At 55.4% G+C, this 21556-nt stretch overlaps 9 protein-coding genes across 9 annotated transcripts; 4 read left to right on the top strand and 5 right to left on the bottom strand.

The window, feature by feature from the left end:
- Positions 1-215: 215 nt before the first annotated feature.
- B0I36DRAFT_356327 (uncharacterized protein) lies at positions 216-587 on the bottom strand (the record flags this gene model as incomplete). Its single annotated transcript, XM_046157608.1, has 2 exons — positions 216-263; positions 318-587. 2 exons carry the CDS (start codon positions 585-587, stop codon positions 216-218), a joined length of 318 nt encoding a protein of 105 aa, XP_046004631.1.
- Positions 588-1016: 429 nt separating this feature from the next.
- Positions 1017-2202, bottom strand: B0I36DRAFT_356326 (uncharacterized protein; the record flags this gene model as incomplete). The annotated part of the gene is made up of 5 exons (XM_046157607.1): positions 1017-1256; positions 1327-1683; positions 1764-1995; positions 2058-2131; positions 2200-2202. 5 exons carry the CDS (start codon positions 2200-2202, stop codon positions 1017-1019), a joined length of 906 nt encoding a protein of 301 aa, XP_046004630.1.
- A 2146-nt stretch (positions 2203-4348) lies between these two features.
- B0I36DRAFT_340743 (uncharacterized protein) lies at positions 4349-5828 on the top strand. Its single transcript, XM_046155968.1, has one exon. It carries the CDS (start codon positions 4507-4509, stop codon positions 5341-5343), a length of 837 nt encoding a protein of 278 aa, XP_046004629.1. The 5' UTR covers positions 4349-4506; the 3' UTR covers positions 5344-5828.
- Positions 5829-7151: 1323 nt separating this feature from the next.
- B0I36DRAFT_389717 (uncharacterized protein) lies at positions 7152-8205 on the top strand. The gene is made up of 2 exons (XM_046161358.1): positions 7152-7420; positions 7550-8205. Exons 1-2 carry the CDS (start codon positions 7310-7312, stop codon positions 8117-8119), a joined length of 681 nt encoding a protein of 226 aa, XP_046004628.1. The 5' UTR covers positions 7152-7309; the 3' UTR covers positions 8120-8205.
- A 470-nt stretch (positions 8206-8675) lies between these two features.
- On the bottom strand, positions 8676-11019 carry B0I36DRAFT_370017 (uncharacterized protein; the record flags this gene model as incomplete). The annotated part of the gene is made up of 4 exons (XM_046159861.1): positions 8676-8753; positions 8855-8911; positions 8964-9518; positions 9577-11019. 4 exons carry the CDS (start codon positions 11017-11019, stop codon positions 8676-8678), a joined length of 2133 nt encoding a protein of 710 aa, XP_046004627.1.
- Positions 11020-12127: 1108 nt separating this feature from the next.
- Positions 12128-13398, top strand: B0I36DRAFT_340738 (uncharacterized protein). Its single transcript, XM_046155967.1, has 2 exons — positions 12128-13201; positions 13255-13398. The coding sequence occupies exons 1-2, from the start codon at positions 12617-12619 to the stop codon at positions 13369-13371; spliced, it is 702 nt and encodes a 233-aa protein (XP_046004626.1). The 5' UTR covers positions 12128-12616; the 3' UTR covers positions 13372-13398.
- Positions 13399-15848: 2450 nt separating this feature from the next.
- On the bottom strand, positions 15849-16259 carry B0I36DRAFT_256744 (uncharacterized protein; the record flags this gene model as incomplete). The annotated part of the gene is made up of 1 exon (XM_046150960.1): positions 15849-16259. A coding segment is annotated over one exon (411 nt), but the record flags the coding sequence as incomplete, so codon positions are not given.
- An 871-nt stretch (positions 16260-17130) lies between these two features.
- B0I36DRAFT_256801 (uncharacterized protein) lies at positions 17131-18306 on the top strand (the record flags this gene model as incomplete). The annotated part of the gene is made up of 1 exon (XM_046150967.1): positions 17131-18306. One exon carries the CDS (start codon positions 17131-17133, stop codon positions 18304-18306), a length of 1176 nt encoding a protein of 391 aa, XP_046004624.1.
- Positions 18307-20387: 2081 nt separating this feature from the next.
- On the bottom strand, positions 20388-21385 carry B0I36DRAFT_370013 (uncharacterized protein; the record flags this gene model as incomplete). Its single annotated transcript, XM_046159860.1, has 4 exons — positions 20388-20411; positions 20534-20728; positions 20818-21062; positions 21298-21385. The coding sequence occupies 4 exons, from the start codon at positions 21383-21385 to the stop codon at positions 20388-20390; spliced, it is 552 nt and encodes a 183-aa protein (XP_046004623.1).
- Positions 21386-21556: the final 171 nt, after the last annotated feature.

The raw sequence follows: 21556 nt of genomic DNA, 5'->3' as shown, positions 1-21556 counted from the left end.
GGGACTTGTTAAGGGAGCTGGCTTCACCGCCTTTGCGCCGATGTACCTGTGGGTCGAAGGAAAAAAGAGCGAATCAGAGGCCATGGAAGTGACGCCTGTGTAAGAGTGACGCCGGTGTAGCCATTCGTTCACGCCGGTGTAGCAATTGCCTATTTAGAATATAAAACCCCAGCGCCCGATTAGACGGTTGACCCCGGAGATCAGGTCGTGACAACTTAGTAGATGCCTTTAGTATCGAAAGCGCGTCGTTCTCCATCCTGGTCCTATAGTATTATACAAGAACACGTCGCATCATCATCCTTATGGGCTTCCTTGACCGTAGCCTCAGTCTTATTAATCTCTGTAGCCGTTCCAATCCAGAATTCTGAGTCGGGTAAGTTGGCAACCTTTGCTCGTCCCTCTTCAATCATCCTCTTCTCAGCCTCGGCTCTGTTATATCTCTGATGCGAATGATGGATCTCTGCTGTGGTGTGCTCTAGTTCCTTTACGAGCTCGATCTTCCGCTCGCCGGCTATGGTCCGTTGCGAGACACTTGCTTCGCCGATACGCTCTTCGCCGTGAGCATTAATGGCAGCAGCTTGGAGCATATGAAGGGCCCGGAGCAATTTACACTGGTGCTTGTTAAGCCGGTCAATCGCCCATTCCTCGACTTTCATGATCTGGTCTTCGGCCTCTTCGGCCTGACGCACGTATTGCAGACCCGTTTCTTTGGCCGGCAAAAGGGCGAGCGGGCCCCGTAGCATCGCCCTTTGGACCGGCGAGGCCAAGTTGACAGATACGATTAAGCGCAATATAGCGCCAATAGCGCCGAAGAACCAAAAATGAGGGAGGCAAGCTGTTCTTGAGCTTGACCTCTCGTCAGCTCTATCTCGAGGAAGAGGTCTTTCCCCTGGACGAGGACCCGCTGGACTTCATTGTTCGCTTCACGGAGAGAATGAATCTCTTGTTCTGTTGAATTCATAGCTGTTAGCACAATAAACTGGACATGCATTCGAGTGCGCCAACTTGGAGAGTGACTAGCCTGCGTCCTGGAGTCCTAGAGAGTCAAACATAGCCTGGCGACATTTCATGGACGGGGTGAAGCAGTTTGTAGCGGCTGCTTTCTTTGCTGCTTGGAGGATATTAGCAGCAAGGGCTATCCACTCTGGGTCATTGTCCCCAGAGAATTTGCAGATTCCCCTGTGATCACAATTTGCAGTCCGAACGGTTTCTCTGCTTGGTGGCAAACCCAAGACAGCAGAGTCCTCGGGAACAATCTGCACACAGCCAACGGTTAGAAACCAGACAGTGTAGCATCTGGCGTCAGGGGCTAAGAAAGAAACGTACGACACCTAGCCCTGGACCAAACGGCAGACTCTCAACCCAAGTGTAGAACTTAAATGCTTCGTAAAGCGGTTGAAAGCTAGCGTTGAGCTCCTCCCAGCTGCGTGATGTTCTACTCAAGGTTTCTAGGAGGGCGCTACTAGGCTGACGAGTGGCCGTGCTGAAAATGTCAGCGAGAATTTGTCCCCATGAAGCGTGGCAGGAGCCCTTGTGTGGCACAGCAAGGAAAAATATGGCGTATGTAAAGGTCCAGATCATGGGATACGCGTTGTACCCTCGCCACGCAGTAGCCAAGGCTTCCTTTACAATGATGCCGCCCATGCTGTGGGCAATGAAGATGAGGGGACGCGCTGGGTTGTCCTATAAAAGACCGCGAGTTAGTTGGGAACAACTTGAACGAGCAGCCGCTCTATGGGTCTTGAGATGGTTGGGCTGCAAACCTTTCGAGCCATGCTAAGGCAGCCGAGGAGATTAACAGCCTGCTGTTGGACACCAGCCGTTGACGTGCCAAACACCACATTCGCATTGTACTGAAAAGCTAGAACCCTTGCACGAGGAAGTAGTGTGGGCAGCAAGGTCCGAAGCCAATTCACTCCGGTTTCGGCGTGGGTCCACGTATTTTCTGCATGGGTTTCGTTTCCCCAAACATTGATACCATGCACTGCAATGATACTGAGATATATCATGGAGGTTAGCTCAGGAGCGCCCTGAACAACATGGCAACGCGGACGTACTCGACCGTCGCATCGGTGGGGCTCGTAATGGGAACGAGGGTGTTGGAGTCGGACGGATTGGGGGCGTGGGCCGCCTAGACGAAGAAGAGCAGGAGTGTAAGTTGGGTGCGTGCGTCAAAGAAACGAATGTATAAACACTTACCATGATATAACAATTGCGCTGAGAACCTCAGAACGGTAGTAAACCAGGTGTTATCCTCAGTTGTCGAGGTTGGAGTTTACTTTGACCCGACCAAGCTGTTGCTTAATCCTACTACACTTTGATGCCCAACCGCCTAAGCTCTGGTACCCAATCTCCTTGGCGCGTACAACATGCGGGGTCGAATCGACACAATTCGCTAGGAGGGAGGATATGTTGTGTTACACGAGAAGGAGCGGGAGTTGGAGGCAGTTATACATATTATAAGTCAGGCGCATCAGGGCCCTGGAGGGTCGCGGGGCTGTCGGACCTAGTGTGACGACCCGACTAACAGGTCGCAAGATCGGGCCAAGGACAAGGGCAGGTCATGCACGCGGGGCGGGCGCTCCCCTGGTTATGTAAGCATCTCATTATGTCAGCAGGATGGATATGTTGGATCACAACACATCCACACATATCCAGGGACACAGGCACATCTCTATGGAAATCCGATGAAGGGCAAAGGATATATAGGGACAGGAGGATCTCCTAGATACACAGTCACTACCTTTGTACTTCAGCGATTAATCTAAGTATCAGTTTCACTCACACTTGAACTAGTCACTCAATTGCCGAGACTGGTATCTCTTCCAAGAGACACGAACGACAACCCAGAGAGAGAACGACAGCAGAGTGTTAGTTGTGATTGCACAGGCTTTACCTATCTTGCAGAACAGCAACCCCAGCGCCCTGCCAGACGGTTGACCCCGGAGGCAGGATCGTGACACCGGGGGGGGGGGGGGGGGCGGTTCCCTGGGGGTTAGCGTCTCTGCCTACTACAAGTTTATGTCCAAGTGCCGATCCTACTATAGCGCACTTAGGGTGCAGAATGAGTGCAATAGCCCAAGCGCTCGCCCCCTGTTATATAGCAGAGAGACGCCAACTGGACACAAACTGCTTGTGAATGATGGTTAGGACATTGTATGTTGGATGAGCTGAAGGTATGTGAAAACGGGGTCGGGATCCTTGTGGCCTTCCGGCGTCGTTGGTGAGTTGGTCGGTACGTGGTTCCGCATCGCATCGTAATACTACAGGCTGTTCTACTGCTATTAGTATTGTGGATTGTCGGTGGATCGTGGGTTACTGGGAAAAGAAGGGAAATCTGGGGTAACGAACTAAGACTAAATCCGCGGAAAAAGGGGTTGGAATAACGCGTACCTCTAATGCGCACAGACGTTTCGTAGGACATGACATGTCTATGAAGAGAATGAGAGAGACTTCACGATATGCAGGGATGCTGTCGGACATGTGGGGCGTGTGGAACCCGGGGATGTAGACTAAATCACCCGTGGAATAATACAGTAGGCAAGTTCCCCTGGGAATGATGGTCAGGCTGAGACCTCCACCCTGCAGTAGATATTGGTGGTAGCCCGTGTTGGGCGGAGATAGTGGGGTTGCGCTGTGCAGAGGCCCGGCCACGCGCCACCGCACGCCAGCCAATTGGTGTGGTCAGAGCTGCCGTTGCCACTGTTGGCATGGCAACCATTTCAACCACTTAAACTTCCGCAGCTGCCCTCACACACGCGTCGATAACTCCACCACAATCGCAACCACAAACCCTCATTATTCGTCATGCCGACACATCCAATCGAAGCCTGGATATCCGAGATCCAGCCATCTTTTGCAATACCCTGCGCCGCGAGAAGAGGAACAACCACACGAACAAGACCGAGACAGAGTCGCGACAGCCAGCACTCCTGCGACGACCGTACCAACAGCGACGCCCGAAACGCCAAGCGACGCAAGAGCAACGGAACACTGCGAGTGGACAGAAAGGTCGATGTGAAGAGCATATTTCCGAGTCCGACCTCTTCAATGGCAGGGGACGAAGCAAGGACCCCGCGCAAGAGATCTGCAGTCGAAGCACTTGGCAGTGGCGAGGAGGAGGAGGAGCCAACACCTCGTGGCAAAGTACCATCTGCAGCTCCAGCTCCAGCTTCGGCACAGCTACCCCCATCGTTATGGGCGGCGGCCCTCAGTCTGCAGCAACCGCGATACTCCGCTGCCGGGGATGGGGCTGCCACACCGAGCTCCTCGTCGGCATCAAGACAAAGCAAGGCATCAAGACAAAGCAACAGGTCAAAGAGTCCTACTAAGAGCACGGCCGACCTGCGCTCCGCCAACATCGAGGTGCGCGGCTTCTACGAGCACAGAGCGCCACGCCACGCCTGCGTCGACGCACTGTTGGCAGATCTCAAGCAGGTCGCGGATGGCGTCGAGGTCGTTCCCGCCATTGTCGTAGATGCTGCAGCCAGAGAGGGGGGCGACCCCATGAACTGCTTCAGCCAGCACCAGGTGAACAGAAACACGTACTGTCTTGCAGACGAGCTCGCGATGGACGAGTTCCGTCAGCTGCAGCGGATACTAGCCTACGCGGCCAGCTGCAAGCGAGAGTGCCAGTCCGAGGCCGCATGGAACACGCTGGTGCACAGCCCGCTCCTGCACCATGCCGTCGAGACATCCCAGTGTCCCCAAGTCACGCCTTTCATCGCAACAACCGCCGGCATCATCCCAGCCCTACTTCCCCGCAATATCTACACCGGAAACACCGTAAGCGGCCGGCTAGTCGACTTTTGTATCGCCATCGATGTCAACCGCTGCGCCGTCACCGATTTGCTCGCGACGCAAAGCGAGGCCCTCTGCTCACTCAATCAGACCATGTATACGCCATTACGCGAGCGGCCGATTGCCATCGCCGCCGAGACCAAGATTGACACGGCACCGGAAACGGGCGAGAACCAGCTGGCAATCTGGACCAAGGCCTGGTTGAACCGGCTGCGCATCTTTGGCAATGCGGATCTGACCCACGTGCCGCCACTGCCGCTGTTACGCATCAAGGGTCACGAATGGTATCTGCTGCTAGCTTGGGAAGAGGCGCCATCGCCGCGGACCAACGACAACGAAGGAAACGAATCTGCACAGCTCGGGGCACACAAGGAACCCAAGCTGGTTCTCCTGGGAGACCTGCTCATCGGGAGCACCCGCTCGGTCCTGGCCGTCTACCAACTAGTCAACGCGCTAAGGCATCTCGCGCGCTGGGCAGATGGGCCGTTTCGAGAGTGGTATCAGCATAGTGTGCTTAGTCGAAACTGCCAAGCACCTGGTTGATTGATTGTGTCGAGCATGTGAATGATTCAAACAGATATTCAAAATGGCCAGAGGTTAGAGCAGGCAGGACAAACTCTACATGCAAATGCAAAGGCCTCTAGCATATACGCTAGCACGACAAAAAGACCTCCGCCCGGTTCTGGACCGATTCAGCAACCGTCAGGAGATGCCGGGCCATCTCTTGGGCATGTGGGTAGAGGCGTCTATACGTATCCCAGTCCTCATAGTGCGCCGTTGGGAAATTCCGACTCGTCCAGCAGATGAATTGCGATTGGAAGTATCTTCAGCCAGTGTCACTGCCAGTTGCATGAGTCAGTGCATGAAGAACACGCCCGGGTCTCCCACAGCGGTAAAACATGAATGAAGCAAATACTGCACGTCCCTCTCAGCGGCGCCGCTTGAGCAGTTACCGCCTCCGCCCCCAGATTGCAGTCACTCGTTCTTTCGGACGTCGCTCTCATTGTGTTGGTTAGCCTCGGTAACTGCGCTCCCGCCCTGGCCGTCTCTCCGAGGCTCAAGAAGTGATACTGGAATGTGATTGCGATCGAAGAACGCCATGAAAAAGAGTAGAGCAGCGGCGGACTTAATTCCCTGTAGCTGCGCTCGAGGTCCTCGATGATGGGCTTCCAACGGGCTTTGATGAAGTCCGAGGCACTGCAGTCTCGTCGTGATTCACCACTTCCCATTGGAGAAGAGCTCCCTTCAACACCTCATTCTGTTTCAGTTCGTGTAGATCGGTATTGACTGATGTCGATGGGCTGCGTCGCCGTATGTACGCTGCCGCCTGCGTGATTGCTAGCGGATTATGCTCCAGCGTTTGCACCAATTCCACGTAATCCTGCTTGCTGATGGTCGCCGAGTTTCTTCTGAAGCAGCTTACAGCCGCATCTTACAGCCGCATCTGTGCTCATTGCTCTCACCGGCACAATGTCGCTGGAATCAACGGCGAGAGCCAGTGCAGTGTCCTTGTCTCTTGTGGTTACCACGATTGAACGGTGGGAGACATTCGAGAGGTGTAAGAGGCGTCTCAGCGCTTTTGGCGCCTGGGGTGGGGGTTTCGGCCGCGCCACAACTGAGAACGTCGATTTCAGTCACACCATCTAGAACTAGTAACCAGGGGCCATTCGGCGGATCGCATAGCCATTTTGCGATAAGTCGGGGAAGTTCCGCCTCTGTTGTCATAGCATCTCCTATTTCAAGTAGATCGGCATAAGAATTGAGGTCTCTCAGGAAACGCGCACGCGTCTCCGCGCCTATCCAGAGCACCAACGGCCGTCTTAATACTTCATCCGCTTGGCAACAGTACTCGATCGCGAGTTGCGACTTTCCCACGCCGGTAGGGCCCACGAACGCAGCACGAACTGCAGCACGGGAGCCAGGCTTGAACCTGGCGCGTTTCAGTACTGAAACTACTGCTGATTCTCCTCCTTGCAGCGGGGCGAAGTCGGAGTCGGGTTTGAAGGGAGGTAACGGACGGTCGGCAGGGAGCTCGTTGGTAGGGGTGTTGGATCACATCAACCTCAAACCCCGATCTACGCCAGAAAGGAAAGCCAATAGTGATGCGTATCAGTTATTCGAGTGTTGGTCGTTATTATCACACAGACCACTTCGCCATCTGGTTGCTTGTGTAGGCTCGAAAGTAGCTCCACAAGAGGCCTTTTTGAATACAAGTAACTGTGGGTTTACTAGCTTTGTACTTCGTCAGGTACTGCACCGTACTGTAGCTTCGGCTTACGTCACCTATGCTGAATGAACCCCTAGAGTGCTGATCAGCAGTGAGGGGAACATTTTGCGTTCGTGGCCTTCGGAAAATAATGCTTGTCCAACCTCATGAAGACAAACAACCAGATTGGCTATCACAAACGACGGAATGCTCCACTAACGTTACTGTACTGTATACCGTAGCATAAACGAACGTGCAGCCCCGGGTCGCTATGGTACTCGACATTGGAGCCGGTTCACACCAATGTCGCGCGCAGTGCCCCCGAGGACAAGTGGACCTTTCTCGGCGATAAGTTGGAAGAGCGCGCGACTTTTCATGGTTGCGAAACCGCCGGTAAACAATGCCTATCCTCATGTAAGTGCAGAAGCCAAGTCAGTCCCGCTCAGGCCCATGATCAGTCCACTGCTTTGAGGGAAAAGAATGACGACCGCAAGAAGCCACCACTCTGGGCACAAAGCTAACAATACGAGCCTTCTGTGCCAGCTGTCAGACCAAGGTCCATCATCAGCTGGCCCGTGGTCCTCCCCTTGTCCGTCTACTGCCTGGGCGTCAGCCTGGTCTACGCAGCACGGGAGAAGTACAGACGAGCAGCCAGGTCCAGATCTGACCCCGACCCCGACGACGAGGACAACAAGGACAACAACAGGAAGCCCAAATACAGAGAGGGACTGGAGACTGAAGGCCGCAGGAACTAGCGCCGTGCTCTCCTCCAACAATAGAAACGGAGGCACGATCTGTCACGCCTCTCCAGACGTGCAGTTTTCTCATGATACAGTTCAGGCTCATGCCCAGCATGGAAGTCGCTTGCGGAATCCGTCCCCTTCTTATCCTTCTGTGGTTCCAACAGCTCCATCGGCAACCATGACCTTCCCAGTACTATGGTCAGGCACCTCGCGCACCGCCTCGCCGCCCTGGCTGGATTGTCTCAAGCACAGAATAAAGACCGCCATTGCGAAGTGGAAGAAGGGCGAAATGTATCCCCTCAACTGCCAGGTCAAAGGGCACGTGCTGGCGCTGTTGGCTGTTCTTGCGTTTGCCGCCTTAGTGCTGTGATAGAATGGCCTGACGCCTTTCAGGTAGTTGGTCAAGGTATATAGCACAAGAGCTGTCGTTCTAGCAAATCATAAAAGTTACACGAGGATTTCGGGCAATCACCCCAGATGTGACTATTGAATGCATATCCGCTACATGCAAGATTTTCGCCTCACCAAATCATATCCCATTCTCTCTCCATGTAGCTTACTCTCCATAAACATGAAGAGGCGCCGTCATTCAGACTCTCGCGCAGAAGACCCGTGGACGACTGTATGATGGTATATTGCATTGACTTTCGACAGTAAAAGAGCCCCGGCTTAGCACCGCCGAAAGTGTCTTCGAAAATAGTTCGCACCAAGTCATCCCAGAGAGCACGTGTCTGCATGTGCTGCGCCCCTATTCTCAGTGCCAACGCTCTAATGGTGTGTAGGAGAGCTTCTCCCCTTTACGACATAAATCTGTATTCAAACTTGAGCTTGCCCTTCCAAGCATCAAGTGACTAGGCTCCATCTCATGCCACACCTGCCTCTCCATTCAGCCCGTAGGCGTGCCAGGATGTTAGCTTCCACGGCCTTCATCTCGTTGATGCGTAGCCAGCCCTCCTGTGGGTGATGTATCTAGCATCATATTCGTCGCCCTCGCTGGCCTTGTCCTGCCCCATAGTAGATGAAATGTGGCGTTTGGTGCGCACTCTCAATCGACCACCATTGCGTCCTCGTGGCATCCATTACACCGCCATCGGCGACTGCTTACAGGCATTTTCGCCTCCGAGCGGATACAGTCGTCGTGGTAAAAGGGTCGATCGCAATCCTGCGATATCAGTCAGCCAAGCCGCACACCACACCTCAAGATAGAAACGTACCTCATTATCACATATCAGCGTCGAAGGACCACGGACTGGCTGACCACACACGCCACAACCTGACGCAGACCTCCTGCCTTCAACCCTTGGTGACGCCGGTTTTGGCTCCTCAGATGAAACCTCCTCCGCGTCCGCCTTTGCGTCTCGCAACATTGCAAATGCTTTAATGATCGTCTCCTGTGTCAGTGAGTTTCGGGCCTTCAGATAAGTGAGATGCTTGGCGAACTCTATCATGCGACTTTGCCGTGAAGTGAGCCAGGACGCCTTCTCCTCGATGAAGCTGAGGTAGACATTCTGAAGGTGAGGCTCGGATGTTATACGCTGCTTCAGGACAAACGCATCCCACTCGCAGATGTACTCCTTCTCCTCTGCATGCACGTCGCTGTAGTCAAGAATAACATCCCGGTGTTTTTGCATCAGCCAGGAGTCGTCCACGGGTGGTGGTTCTATCAAGGCCCCAGGTGCGAGCGTTGCCTTCGTCACGCGGTTGTAGAGCGGTTGCTTGTTGTCCGGGATCAGCTGCCTCGGGTCCTTTGGCTTCACAGGAAGCAAGCGCTGCTGTATCCATTAGTTGTTGTAGGACAAGTGCACTGATCGGGGCCCAGGAACTTACCTGCTTCTGATGCGATACACGAGGCTTGGGCTGTTTCCGCGGAGTCATCTCCCGTGCCGGCTCACTTTCCGCATCTTCTGGCTCTGGTGTGGGTTGGCCATGTTGTGATATCAAGATCCTCATGCCGTGCTTCCCACTCAAGTCGAGCCTGAACTTGAATTCCGGATGATCCTCTGTGTGCTGCAGAAGCAATGCCTGAGATGGATGCGTGGCATAACATCGAATGCAACCGAAGTCAGCCGTCGTGACTTGACCGAGTTGTGGAAGCACCCAGGTCACGCGTCCCGCCTCGGGGCCACTCTCTGTGGCCTTGACTTGCTGTTTCCGTTCCTTCAGGCCCTTCCCGCGGGCTTTGTCGCTCAAGGCTATGAGGTTGTAAATCTGCTTCTTCTTCTGTCTAAGAGCTCGTGTTGGCGTGACTGCTTCTCCAGTCTCGTCAAAATCTTCATCCGGTGGTGGTTCGTGCCCATCCCCTGCACGTATGATGTTCTCAGTCTCAGCGCTCTGGTTGAGTTGGCCACTCGTGAGCGGTTCTAGAGCACCGCTTGCTGCCGCCTTCACCTCTGAAGGCGATTCGAGTGGCCTTGCGCGCAGAGGCGCGCCTGCATGGTTGGTTGACCATCTCAGATCGATGTCCAAATCCAAACCAGCATCGGCCTCGAAGCCGACCTTTCTCCTGAGCTTCACGGGCGCTGTTGTCCGGTGCTTGGCAAATTGGTATGTTGTCTGGGCCGATAGAACCCAGCGCTTTCCTGCGTCCTTTGCGTCATCTCGCTGCTCCTTGGCAAGGAGAGCTTGCGGAGGCCAGTTCGGGTCGCCAGCTGACTCCAACTCGACAGAGATAAAGTAAGAGTCTTCCAAGGTGAAGAGATCGTCGTCCTCTCGAAGAACATAGATCTTCTCCGCGGGAATATGGAAAGGCTTGGTGAGGTAGATCCGAGCCATCCGGCGACCCCCGTCAGCATCTGACGGCACCTTGACGTTGCAGATTTGGCTGTCACAGTAGAGGATCCGAAGCTCTTCTGGACGTGGCGCGCGACAGATGATCAACTTGCAGCGACATCTAACAGAAGTGGTCACCTTGTCCTTCTTGACTGGAGATCCAGCGCTGGCGTCCTTGGTGGATGAGTCCGGAGTGAGGACCGGCCCGCCCCTTTGAGTGATTTTAAGCACCTCAATACGCAAAGCCTTCTCAAAGTCGCAGGGCTCATCTGGCAGAATTTTGCCAACCAAGTCACCGAGACCTCGGTCTGCCGAGCTCTGCGAGAGGCGGCGCCGCTTTGCTGGCCGATGCCCGGCGTCGTCGCCATTGCCGGTGACGCCATGTTCACCGTTTGTTGTGAAGATGCCCTCCGGAGCATACGGCGACAGATGGCCGACGGCGGTCTTCCATGCCCGGTGGAGGAATGGGAAGTCGCGCTTGAATGGTGTCGTAGCTGCCATGTCTGAGGTGGACCGACCATGAGAGCAGCCTGCCACGACGGCGCGACTCCTTGATTATGACTGATAGCTGTGATCACTTATGCAGACCATGAGTGACGGCAACCGTCCCCCGCTGCACACGGCGCGCACGTGGACAGGACGGCGGTTCAAGCACGCATGCTTCAACTATACAGTGCCAGGTGCCAAGTTCGCGCACGGCACTGGAGAGAAGACGCCTCGTGGCGGCGCGAAAGACAGGATTATCCGCTTGTGCCGACGCAGCCAGATGAGAGTCAGGCGTGGCGACGTGTTGCTTAATTGGAGTTGATGTGCATGAAGAATGACTAAAGGAAACAAGAATAATGGGGGACAATGCGCAACACACAAACGCGCTCGTTTGCGTGGCGATGTGGACGTGTTGCCCGAGACATGTGAGTGTAAGAGAGCGACGGGAACGGTGCGAGAACACTGAACGAGGATGAGGCGCAGAGTGAAGATGATCTCGGGCCGGAAAGTGAAGCGCGTGGGAGCTGGCTGGCGATGAAAGAAGCGACGCGTACCGTGCAACGGCGCTACGGCCAGGGGGCGTGCCTGTCTGGGATCAAGCGCACAGTGCCTGTGATCCCATACACACTGTTGAATATGCGCCTGTCGTTCCAATTACACCTGGCGCAGTGTCACGATAGACTACACGGTGATATCCTTGAACTCAATGCTTTCAGGGCGGCGATTGATAGAGCTGCATGGCGTAGATCAACGGCACCAGTTCCAATATTGCAGTCACTCCAAGGTTACAGCAAGGGCGTCACATCTGCCGGCGAAGTAAATGACGACTTGCAGTTTCTTTGGCTTACTATTACGAGCTCGTGAACAATCAATGGCATCGTCTGGGCTCAGCGACCGCAAAGCCCGGAGTCGCAAGCGAGTCTGTGGTTGATTTCTTCACCAGATCTTTCAGTACGAGCCTAGCTCAACTCCAGATGAGCTGGCGATAGAGCCAGTCTGCGCCTTAGAGGAGACAACTCAACCCTCAGCGTTACCCCCGGTATGATTCTCCTTGATAAATATGCACCTGTGTATGCTTCGTCACCTTCTATTTAACAAGCCGGCGAGGCCAGTGACTGCCAGTGGTACAGAACTGCAACATCGCAAGAATCGTGGTGGAGTGCATGATAAAGCTTGCCCAGGTGAAGACGGGATGGCGTGACATGCCCCACCGCAGCCTCCATTCCCCCCTGGAGCTCGTCTGCAGGGAGCCACAGCGGGGTGCGTAACGCGGGCACTGTGGGCCAGCGGCTGCCTGCCTGCAGGCGGATCTGCACTTGCTTTGTGCAGTCGTCATTGCTTCAATCCTATTGTTCCACTTCCGACTTGAACGAATGCTACGCCCTATTCAACACAATTCTCACACGACCGCCTCACGACGACTGCACCCCCGCGATTCGTGATCCTCGATCATATCTCTTCCACCTCTCGCGCGCTTCAATATTCGACAGCCTATTGCCATGGTCCCCGACCTCTCATGCTCCAGCTTTGCAGATTCCAGTCCAGTCTAGCCATTGCCTCTTCGACTAGCAAGCCAAGCTACTCCTAATGGACCTCACTGCTCGCAACAACCATGCCTAATACCGGGCCGAGTCGCGGCTTGCGATCTATACCTCCTCGTGCCGCCAAAATCAAGAAGCCAGCTCGACACACTCGCGCAGCCGCAGCGCTCCTCGCCTCTCCAGACACAGATCAAAGCTTCTCAGATGACGTTGAGCCAGTTCCGGTACAGCAGCCAACCGTCAATAGAAAACGCCCTTCGAGGGCTGCGTCTCGGACTGCTCGGAAGCGCATGCGAGGGACGGACAAAGCGTCCACATCACAAGGATCTCGACGGTCAAAGGCGAACTTCAAAGATTCGGTCAAGCTGAAACAGCCGACATTCACTTACCCTGGCAATGACCTACCTTACCATGTTTGGCTGCGCATATTCGAGTATGTGGCTGCACCTTTGCGGGATCCGAATGCATCGTATAAGGAATGCGACGAGACCCGGCGCTCCCTCCTTTTAATGGCCAGATGTGATCGAATCTTTTTCGAGCCTGCCCTGGCAGCACTTTACAAGTGCGCGCTCCTGCTATATCCGGAGGACTTTGCCGCTCTTGCGAAGCGGTTGAGTTTGAAACCCCAAGAAGCGTCGCGTGCATGGTTGGCAAGGGTTCGCGATCGTGATTCGAAAGACAATTGGTACAGTTGGCTAACTAGCCACAGCTTCGAACAGGCCCTCGCGCTCTTCGGACGCCCCAAGTCGGTGACCGGCTTCTTCCGGGCCCAGCGGCCCATCGAGAGCGAGCTCGAGCACTCGTTCACCATCAGCCTGCAGTATGACGGGGCCCTTCTGGGCCTGCTCGTCACCGTCAAGACGGCCGTCACGAGCCGTATGGCGCAGCAGCTCAAGCAGCTCGTGCGCGGGACCAAGGGGTCGTTTGTCAAGGTAAGGATTGAACCCTTGTAGAAAGCAGAAGGAACCGCGTGCTGACTGGCCAGTACTTCCAGCAGCGAAGCACCTGTCCCCGGGAGGAGGGAGCAGATCGGCGCTGGTGCTAAGCCCCTCGATGAAGGATTCGGGGTCGAGTCGGAGGCCCTGCGCGGCATCTTGACGACGTACAAGGAGTTCGACCCAAGCGTGCAGAAGCATGACCCTGAGACGAAGAAGTACACCGGGGGGTACCCGACCGTCACGGGACGGTGGATGGGGCTGTACGAGAACGTGGCGGATGCTATTAACGGCAAGGCCAAGCTGGAGGTCAAGGCTACGCAGTCGAGGATGGCCTGCGGCTTATCGAGCCGGCGAGGGAGTCGTACGATAGGGGTATCACGGTGGCGTGGAGGTAAGGGAACTCATTTGTGCATCACGCCGTTGGATCATGGTCTATAGATCATCATCGCGTCATTAGACTTCATGAGCCTGGATCTGCAGCGTCGCCCTGCGCCGTCTTTCCTTCCGCCTCCCACCAGCTCTTCATGCCCTCAACGTCGCACCAGTCAAACTGGCGCGGCTCCTCGTACCACCACCTCTCCCCCGGCCTCCTGGGCCTGTCGCTGACGTACTTCCTGAGGCTCCCGCCGTCCGCCAGGTGGTTCTTGACGCCGACGAGCAGGATCACGGCGCCAACCCGCGGAGCGAACTCGTCGGGGTCAAGGAACACGGTCAGCAGGACGCGCTTGCCGGTGGAGGGGTCCGCGACGCGCGCCGTGCGCATGGCGTAGGGGGGCACCGGGCACGGCTGGACGTTGTTGAGGGCGCTGACGACCACCAGTGTGTTGATGGACCAGTTCTGCTTGTAGGGCAGGGCGGGGATGGACCGGAGGCGGGTGAGCTTGAGCGGGATGGAGGGATGGGTCCAGTCGCGCGGCAGTGCGGCGGGGCCACGGTGCGCGTAGGCGACAGCTTCTTCCCTGCGTCGAGAGGTTTTGGAGGGCGAGACGACCATGTTCTCGACATCGTCCGCGTCGAGGCTGTCGTCGTCATCGTAGTCGTTGCTTTGTTGCTGGCGAGGCCGATGCTTCGTCGGTGTTGCTTGGCGCGATTGGCGTTCCGCCTGCGCCAGTGCTTCTTTGATGCCCTCGAACTCGAGCTGGCTGCTGGGTATCAGGTCGACCTCGTCCTCGACCCCGGCCCGGTCGTCGTGTTGCCCTGCTTGTTCGCCGACTTGCCTGGCAGCCGGGCTCACTTGCGCAAGTTCTGAATGCCACCCGACGGTGACCGGGTCGCCAATGACGAGGTACACCATCTGCAACGGGGCCCCCGATTCGTCGTTGCCGAGTTCCATGTGCCAGATGTGGAAGGTGTCGAGGCGCACGAAGCAACCAACATGGACGGCGCCCGCGTCGATGAAGCGGTGCATCTCAGGGCGCAGCAGGGCCTGGATGCACAGGTCGCCGTCGCCGAGGACGAGGCGGACGGCTCGCCATCGCGTCGACCGCGGGAGGGGGGCGATCGTGACGTCCTCGACGAGGAAGATAGAGCCGGGGATGCAGTAGCTGGTGCGGAGGAGCTCGACGATGAGCAGTTTCGGGGTGAAGGGGTCGGACGGGTCGGCGAAGACTATCGGGAGTTCGGGCGGCGCGGGGCCAGGGTCCTTCTGGGCATCTTGGTCGTGGTCGTCGGGAGACACCGGGAGAGGCATGTGGAGGGATACTGTACATGCTTCGGTCAGTCGTGGGAGGGACGGCGGTGTTGAGTTGTTGGTTGGCAAAGTACATGCCTTTCCTAGAACGGAGTAGGTCCAGCTGATGGCTGATTATCAGAAATCATTCAACGCGCCGTGAAGCAAAAGCCGTGACTCTGAACCTGTGATTGGCGCTAGCCCTACGTAAACTCTAGTAGTTCGGTGCTATGTATGGAGGACCGATGTGACGACCGCACCAACAGGGGACGATTGTTAGGGCAGGAAAGAGCACAAACAACGAGGCCACAGGATCAGGCCAGGGACAAGGGCGGATCATGTGGCAGTGCCGTCACGGGTTTCTTATGTAATCACCGACAAAGATCACGATAAGGATAAGGATCGGGTACCGTACCACTGGTCATGCATCTGCATAACCATCACTCCGCCAAGCATGACGGTCACCATCAAAAGCATGCCCGTCGTGCAGAAAAGAATGACCACGCAAGTCACACGATGAAGGACAAAGGATGTATAGATGGAGGATCTCTTAGCCCAGACAGTCAATACCTTTATACTTCAGCGATGAATCTAAGTATCAGTTTCACCACACACTTGAACTAGTCACTCAATTGCCGAGACTGGTATCTCTTTCCAGAGACACGACAACCCATCGAGAGAGAACGACAGCAGGAGTTAAATGAGAATTGCGAAGGCTTTACCTATCTTCCACAGCAGCAACCCCAGCGCCCTGTCAGACGGTTGACCCCGGAGGCAGGATCGTGACACAGGCCGGCCCGCCCAAGACTGTAGGTAGACGTCGTCGTAGAGTAGGCCAATTCGCGGCCGGGTCGCGGTTTCCCCGTTGAGGTGCTTATGAGAGAGGTGCCTTGTAAGCTCGTGGAAGCTTGTCGTAAAGAAGACGCACTTGCGGTAGCTGAAGCCATCGTAGGTCTGGAGTTCTGGATGGGGTTTGGAACCGCAGGGCGGTAGAGCTGCATCCGTAGGTTTGCGGAGGCCGTGAGAGTAGTTATCGCGTATATGCTCCGCAAGTCCTAATCGGCCGGCCAGTGGAACGCTATGCTTGTTCCAGAGATGTGCGATAACCTAGGCTCCATATGGGGAGATGGCGTGTCGGCACTCGATTCGACGGCAGATGAGGACGTGGTATTCTAGATTGGCGTAGAGTTGCAAGTACGTGAAGACCTGGTCGGGACCACTATCGTCTTCCGGCCTCGTAGCTGGTCTGATTAGCGATCGGTTCCGCATCGTCGTACTGTAGGTCGTCTTCGTAGTACCAGTATTCTGGACTGTGGTGGGCCGTATCTGGGGAAGAATTGGGGCAAATCTGGGGTTTAGAGTGGACTCAAATCCGCTGGGAAAGGGGCTGGAATGAGACGGACCTACTACGTGTACAGACCTCTCGTTGAACATGACATGTCCAGGGAGGGAATGAGCAAGACTTCAGGTATGCAAGGATGCCGTCGGAGATGTGGGCTGCGCGGGTCCTTTGATTTTCACTCAAAACCGCCCTGGAATAAGACAGTAGGAGCCGGTGGCAGATGAGGAAGATGGGGGTAAAGCCCTGGATGAAGCGGGAAGCGCAGTTCCTGCACTTCAATGTGGCATAGTTGTGCTGGAGGACGTAGAGGGGCGGCTCATGGCCGCGCGTGTTGCAGAGGACACTCGAGACTGCATTGTCAGTACGTTCATGCCAGAATGCCGGAGTCGAAAAAGAGCAGGCGTCTTGAGCTCAGCCGAGCGATCGGGATTAGAAGGACTACTCTCTTACGTAAATAACGCAAGATCCACCTATTTTATACATTTAGAGATAAGCTTCGGCAGGAGTGGGCTACAGTTTTCTCCTCCTACAGCCCGATCAAAAATTCGCTCCCGCTACCTGCTACTGCCGCGCTCGTGACAACTGCTTCCCTAGCGGCTTCGAGGCGCATCCATTAGTCGCGACAGCTGATCCGTGATGGCCACGAAAGAGACGCCGTCATTCGTCTCCCTCCCCCCGGAGATTCGGGTGCAGATCTACCAACTTTTACTCGATTACGACCTTAACGGCAATTATAGCTACAAACACGCACTCGCCCTCTTTCGACTCAGCAAACTAATCAATCGCGAGGCAAAAGAAGAGTTTTTCAAACTCAACATCTTTGTCCGGGTCGAAGCTGTGTGGCCCGAGAAATTTGTATTTGAGCGCCATGTCCCCATCGTCCTCAAGGACCAGCAGGCAGAGCGCTTCGCAGAGCACAGCCTGAGCGTGTTCATCACGAGCTGCAACCCCGAACCGCGTCGGCCACAGTACTCCGTCGTGCTTCGTGTCGGCGATCTTGACAACTTCATACTCACGTGGTTAGGGGCGCGACTTCCAAAAGAACGCTTTAATGTCGAACTGCGCCTTCGTAACCGTTGTGCTACGGCTTGGGACGAGACAATCACAACCGAGAGGCTGCAGCGGAGGCTACTGATGCCCTTTGCCATATTCAAGCCTCGTCGGAGCCTCGTTATCACGGGTGAGCCAACGCCACTCCCGTCGGTCACACAAGAATTGCACGCCGCGCAGCTCGTTCGCCTGCCCACGCGAGAAGAGTGCCTGACGAAAGCGACGGCGCTCAAGGCCACAGGCAACGAGGCAATTGGACAGGGTGATTACCATAATGCCCTGGAGAATTATAGAGAAGCCTTGGACGCGATATACTACATCATCAGGGGCGGCCAACAATATAAATACTACCCCTTCACGGTGCATGGTCACATGATGGAGCCGTGGCTCGGCAGAAATTGGCAGGATGAGAGAGAAAGACTGTACCATGAACTTATGGCAAACATATGTCAGGTACTTTTGAAATTGGAGCACTGGAATAAATTGATCGAATGGGGTACGCAGAGTATCTCACCCTTCAGAAGGGGAGGTTGGCGGCCATCGCCAGAGGTTGAAGCTGCTCGTGGTCAAGGTTTTCCTGGTTTTATATCAATTGGGAAGATCTACTACCGTACTGCCCTAGGTTACAAGGCACTTGGGGATGAGGTCGAGGCTCTTAGTCTACTTGAAGTCGCGCAGGTATATTTACCACATGATAAGCTTATTAGGGAGCATATTCAAGCATGTAAAGAACTCATTGCATTGAGGTCAACTCAATCTTAGCTAAGGCAGGTTGAGCAAGTTGCACTGAGGCAATTTATTTCACTTGGAAATCGCCGTACATGGGGCTTATGTTGGGTCACTGTGGGCACACATCAAGGAGATGTGCTGGAATAATGCGCCAAGTACAGAGCAACCGGACCATTGAAGCTCAAGGATGAGTTTCGCTTTGCTGCCCTGCCACACCCATCTTCCTACATGCCCGCTGGCCGAGGTGGCCGACGACTGCTACTGCACTCGTGGACCGCAGCGGACTATTCCTTCGTCGGTATAGGGGTGCAGGTCCTCCTGGTGGCTCCATAGCGTGCTTGAAGGGCCAATGAAGCCCTGGCCACAGGCATTTGGCATTTCCTCCTACACTAGCCAATCCATCCTTCATCATCACTCCCTCACTCCCAAATCACGCTACTCCCCGCCGAGCATCAGACGGGCGTCTGGACCGCCATGTTCTAGCGCAGCTTGGGGCGCTCGGCGATGACGAAGATGTTGCACAGACTGCAGGAAATCGCGTTATGTATGCGAATGCTCGCGAGCTTGGGTCTCCCGGCGCGCTGGTTTGAATTCAGGTAGATAGCGAGGCGGAGACAGCTGAGGAAGGGGAGCCATTCTCCGCCGATCTGTCGCATATCCTTGTTCTGCATCTCGCTGTCGTTTGCTCCATACTTGGCACAAACCGTACCACCGCGGTTAACCCACGGCATTCATGTAGATAAACACCCTGGCTGTCTGCCAGCCCAAGCAAGGGGCGACTCGAGACGACCTGAGAGTAGCACCGCTTTGCTCGTTCTCACCCGTCATCGCCACGCCCGCGAGGTCGCCAACTCGGGATTAATAACGCTCCAGGCGTTTGCCGAGTCTTCACACCGGCCTCTGGCGTTGTAGGGGGTCGGGGTCCCGAGCAGGTGGCTCTCATGGGTCAGGCTCTGTCGACGACTGCGTACCAGCGCCGGGCGTCATGAGGTCTAGCACGCGCTCATCACGAGACAGCACTTGTATCCACACTACGAGGTGTTCTTGCTCCCGGTTTTCCAGTTGTCCTCCTCCTTGCCACTCCCCATTCGCTGCCCTCCGCACGCCGGTCCTCACCTTGCCACGGTCTCTGGGATATGTCATTCTCGACTGCCTTATTGCTTTGCCGGCACATCTCTATGAAGACGTAGTAGTAGAGAAGAATCGCAACGACAGTCATCGGGAATAGGTCGCGCGTGGTAACGAAGTCTCCGCACGCCCGCCATTTCTCTGTGCCGTCCTAAGGCCGGAAGCACTTCCCCGACTCGAGGTTCATAACACCCCTTTTGCAGGCGGTTGCGTCTATCTGTATTTCTCCGAGATCGATTGGCACCCAAGCCATACATGCGGGAAAGTCTGACCGTATGATAGACTTTGTTGGCTCTCGTATGGGGCGTAAATGCCGAGCCCTCATGAAGCCCTTCGGACATTAGGGCCTCCCAGCTGACGAATCGGCGGTCCAAAGGGAGTACTATTGAGCGCCTATTCTCCGATGCGCTCTAACCAGTTGTCGAGGTGTATGTATGCGGAAACCTGGCCAACACGGCTGACGCTCTCTGGCCTTGCACTAACTAAGAATTTCCGGAGTACCTCGAGAAGAAGTCTGTGGCCAGAACCGTCTTGGAGCTTCATGACAGCACCTATGCATTTCTTGCCAGGGTCGAGGGGAAAACATTTGACGGTAGCTCGTTGGCGCAGGCTTCGGGGAGTGATTGTGTACCGGTGTGATCGCGGACGAGACTTAGGAGCGCGTTCTCGGTTGCGGAGCCGATGAACGCAAACCGGCCGTTCTCAATAGCCCACAAAGACATCAGAGTTGATCGTAGTCGACTGGAAAATGGCGTCCATGTTAGTCTGCGGGAAACCAGGAGACCGGAAGCTCACTGGGCTGGAGTCGATTCGTTCTTCTCGCTATGAGTTCTGGTCAAAACTGGTATTACCGAAAGTGCCTGCAATGACCGTCATCTTGTTGGAGCAGATAGTAAGTCTCGAGAGCTAGGGGAAACCCACGGGCAAGTCCTCGGGAACGGCCACTCCAATGATAGTGATGGCGACCATGCGAATTTTCCATAGACTTAGACAGCTGCAGGAGCGGTGTTCTGCGAAAGGTCAGCAACGAAGCGGAAGAGGGGAACTGCCACCGATCTTGGCGATCGCGACGGCCAGGCCCTCCAGCTTCTTCTGAGAGGTGTAGCCTCAATCTCCGTGCGACAGATATCACAATCTTGCCGAAGCTAGAGTTGACACCAACTGAGGTCTCTATGAAGGTGTCGATGCCTTCGAGCACCTTTGCGCTAGCGATGATGAACGTGTCTAAGTTCTCCGAGGTCGCGCCAGCCTTGAGCTGCTTCATAGCCTCATAACCAGACGTCTTCTTCAGCGCATCAGGTTCGCCGATTGCCGAAGACTCGTCACACTTAAGGTCATGGCCATCGATAAAAATGCCATCCACAGTAACAAGGTCGCCGGGCTCCAAGTGCGGGACGTCAGGATGTCACCGGCGACAACGTCGTCGTGGACGCTGATCATGTAAGGCTTGCCAGAGCGGAACACCTTGACCTCGCGATCCTCTTTCTTTGCTTTGAGCTTGATAAAAGCCCTCTCCTTCTGCCAGACGTTGAGAGAGAAGACGAGTGCCACGATGAGAATAGCAATGTAGATGGCAACAACTTCGATCCAGCCCAGAGGGGCCTTGCTGGGGCGATGCTCGACACCAAAGGCTTCGTAGATGCCAAGAGCCAGGGAATTGACTGAGGCCACAGTCAGAGTAATAATGACGTTGTCGTTGTAGGCAGTTCAGGCGAGCTGCTAGAAGGAGGTTGCCTTTTGGCCCGGGGGGGGGGGGGGGGTTCCAGGGCGGAGAACAAGGGGTGGATCACGAGCAGCGCCAACAGCCCCTTCTCGCAGCTCATCCAGGGCTGGGCACTTGATGTGAGTCCTGTTGCTGTCACACTGAATGCTACTGGATCCGGCACGGATACTGACCTACCATTAGCCTGTTAAGTATATCGGTGGCGATTGGCACCTGGACGACCAATCCACAGCAGCCGTCAACCACGAGCATCAGATCCATCCGCCACGCCCAATCACCATGCAAGCGTTCGTTTTGGCGCGATGCAGTAGCATGCTGGCCTGCGCGTCCAGCTGCACGCCCCGGATGCCGCCGCCAGCGGCGGACTTCATACCACGGAAGCACATTACCTAACGGCGCTACGGCCGTGCGACCTCGTTGATGGCGTGACGG

This window comes from Microdochium trichocladiopsis (assembly GCF_020744255.1).
Source record: "Microdochium trichocladiopsis strain MPI-CAGE-CH-0230 chromosome Unknown B0I36scaffold_15, whole genome shotgun sequence".
Taxonomy (NCBI): Eukaryota; Fungi; Ascomycota; class Sordariomycetes; order Xylariales; family Microdochiaceae; genus Microdochium; species Microdochium trichocladiopsis.
This window is presented reverse-complemented; position numbering and strand designations above follow the sequence as displayed.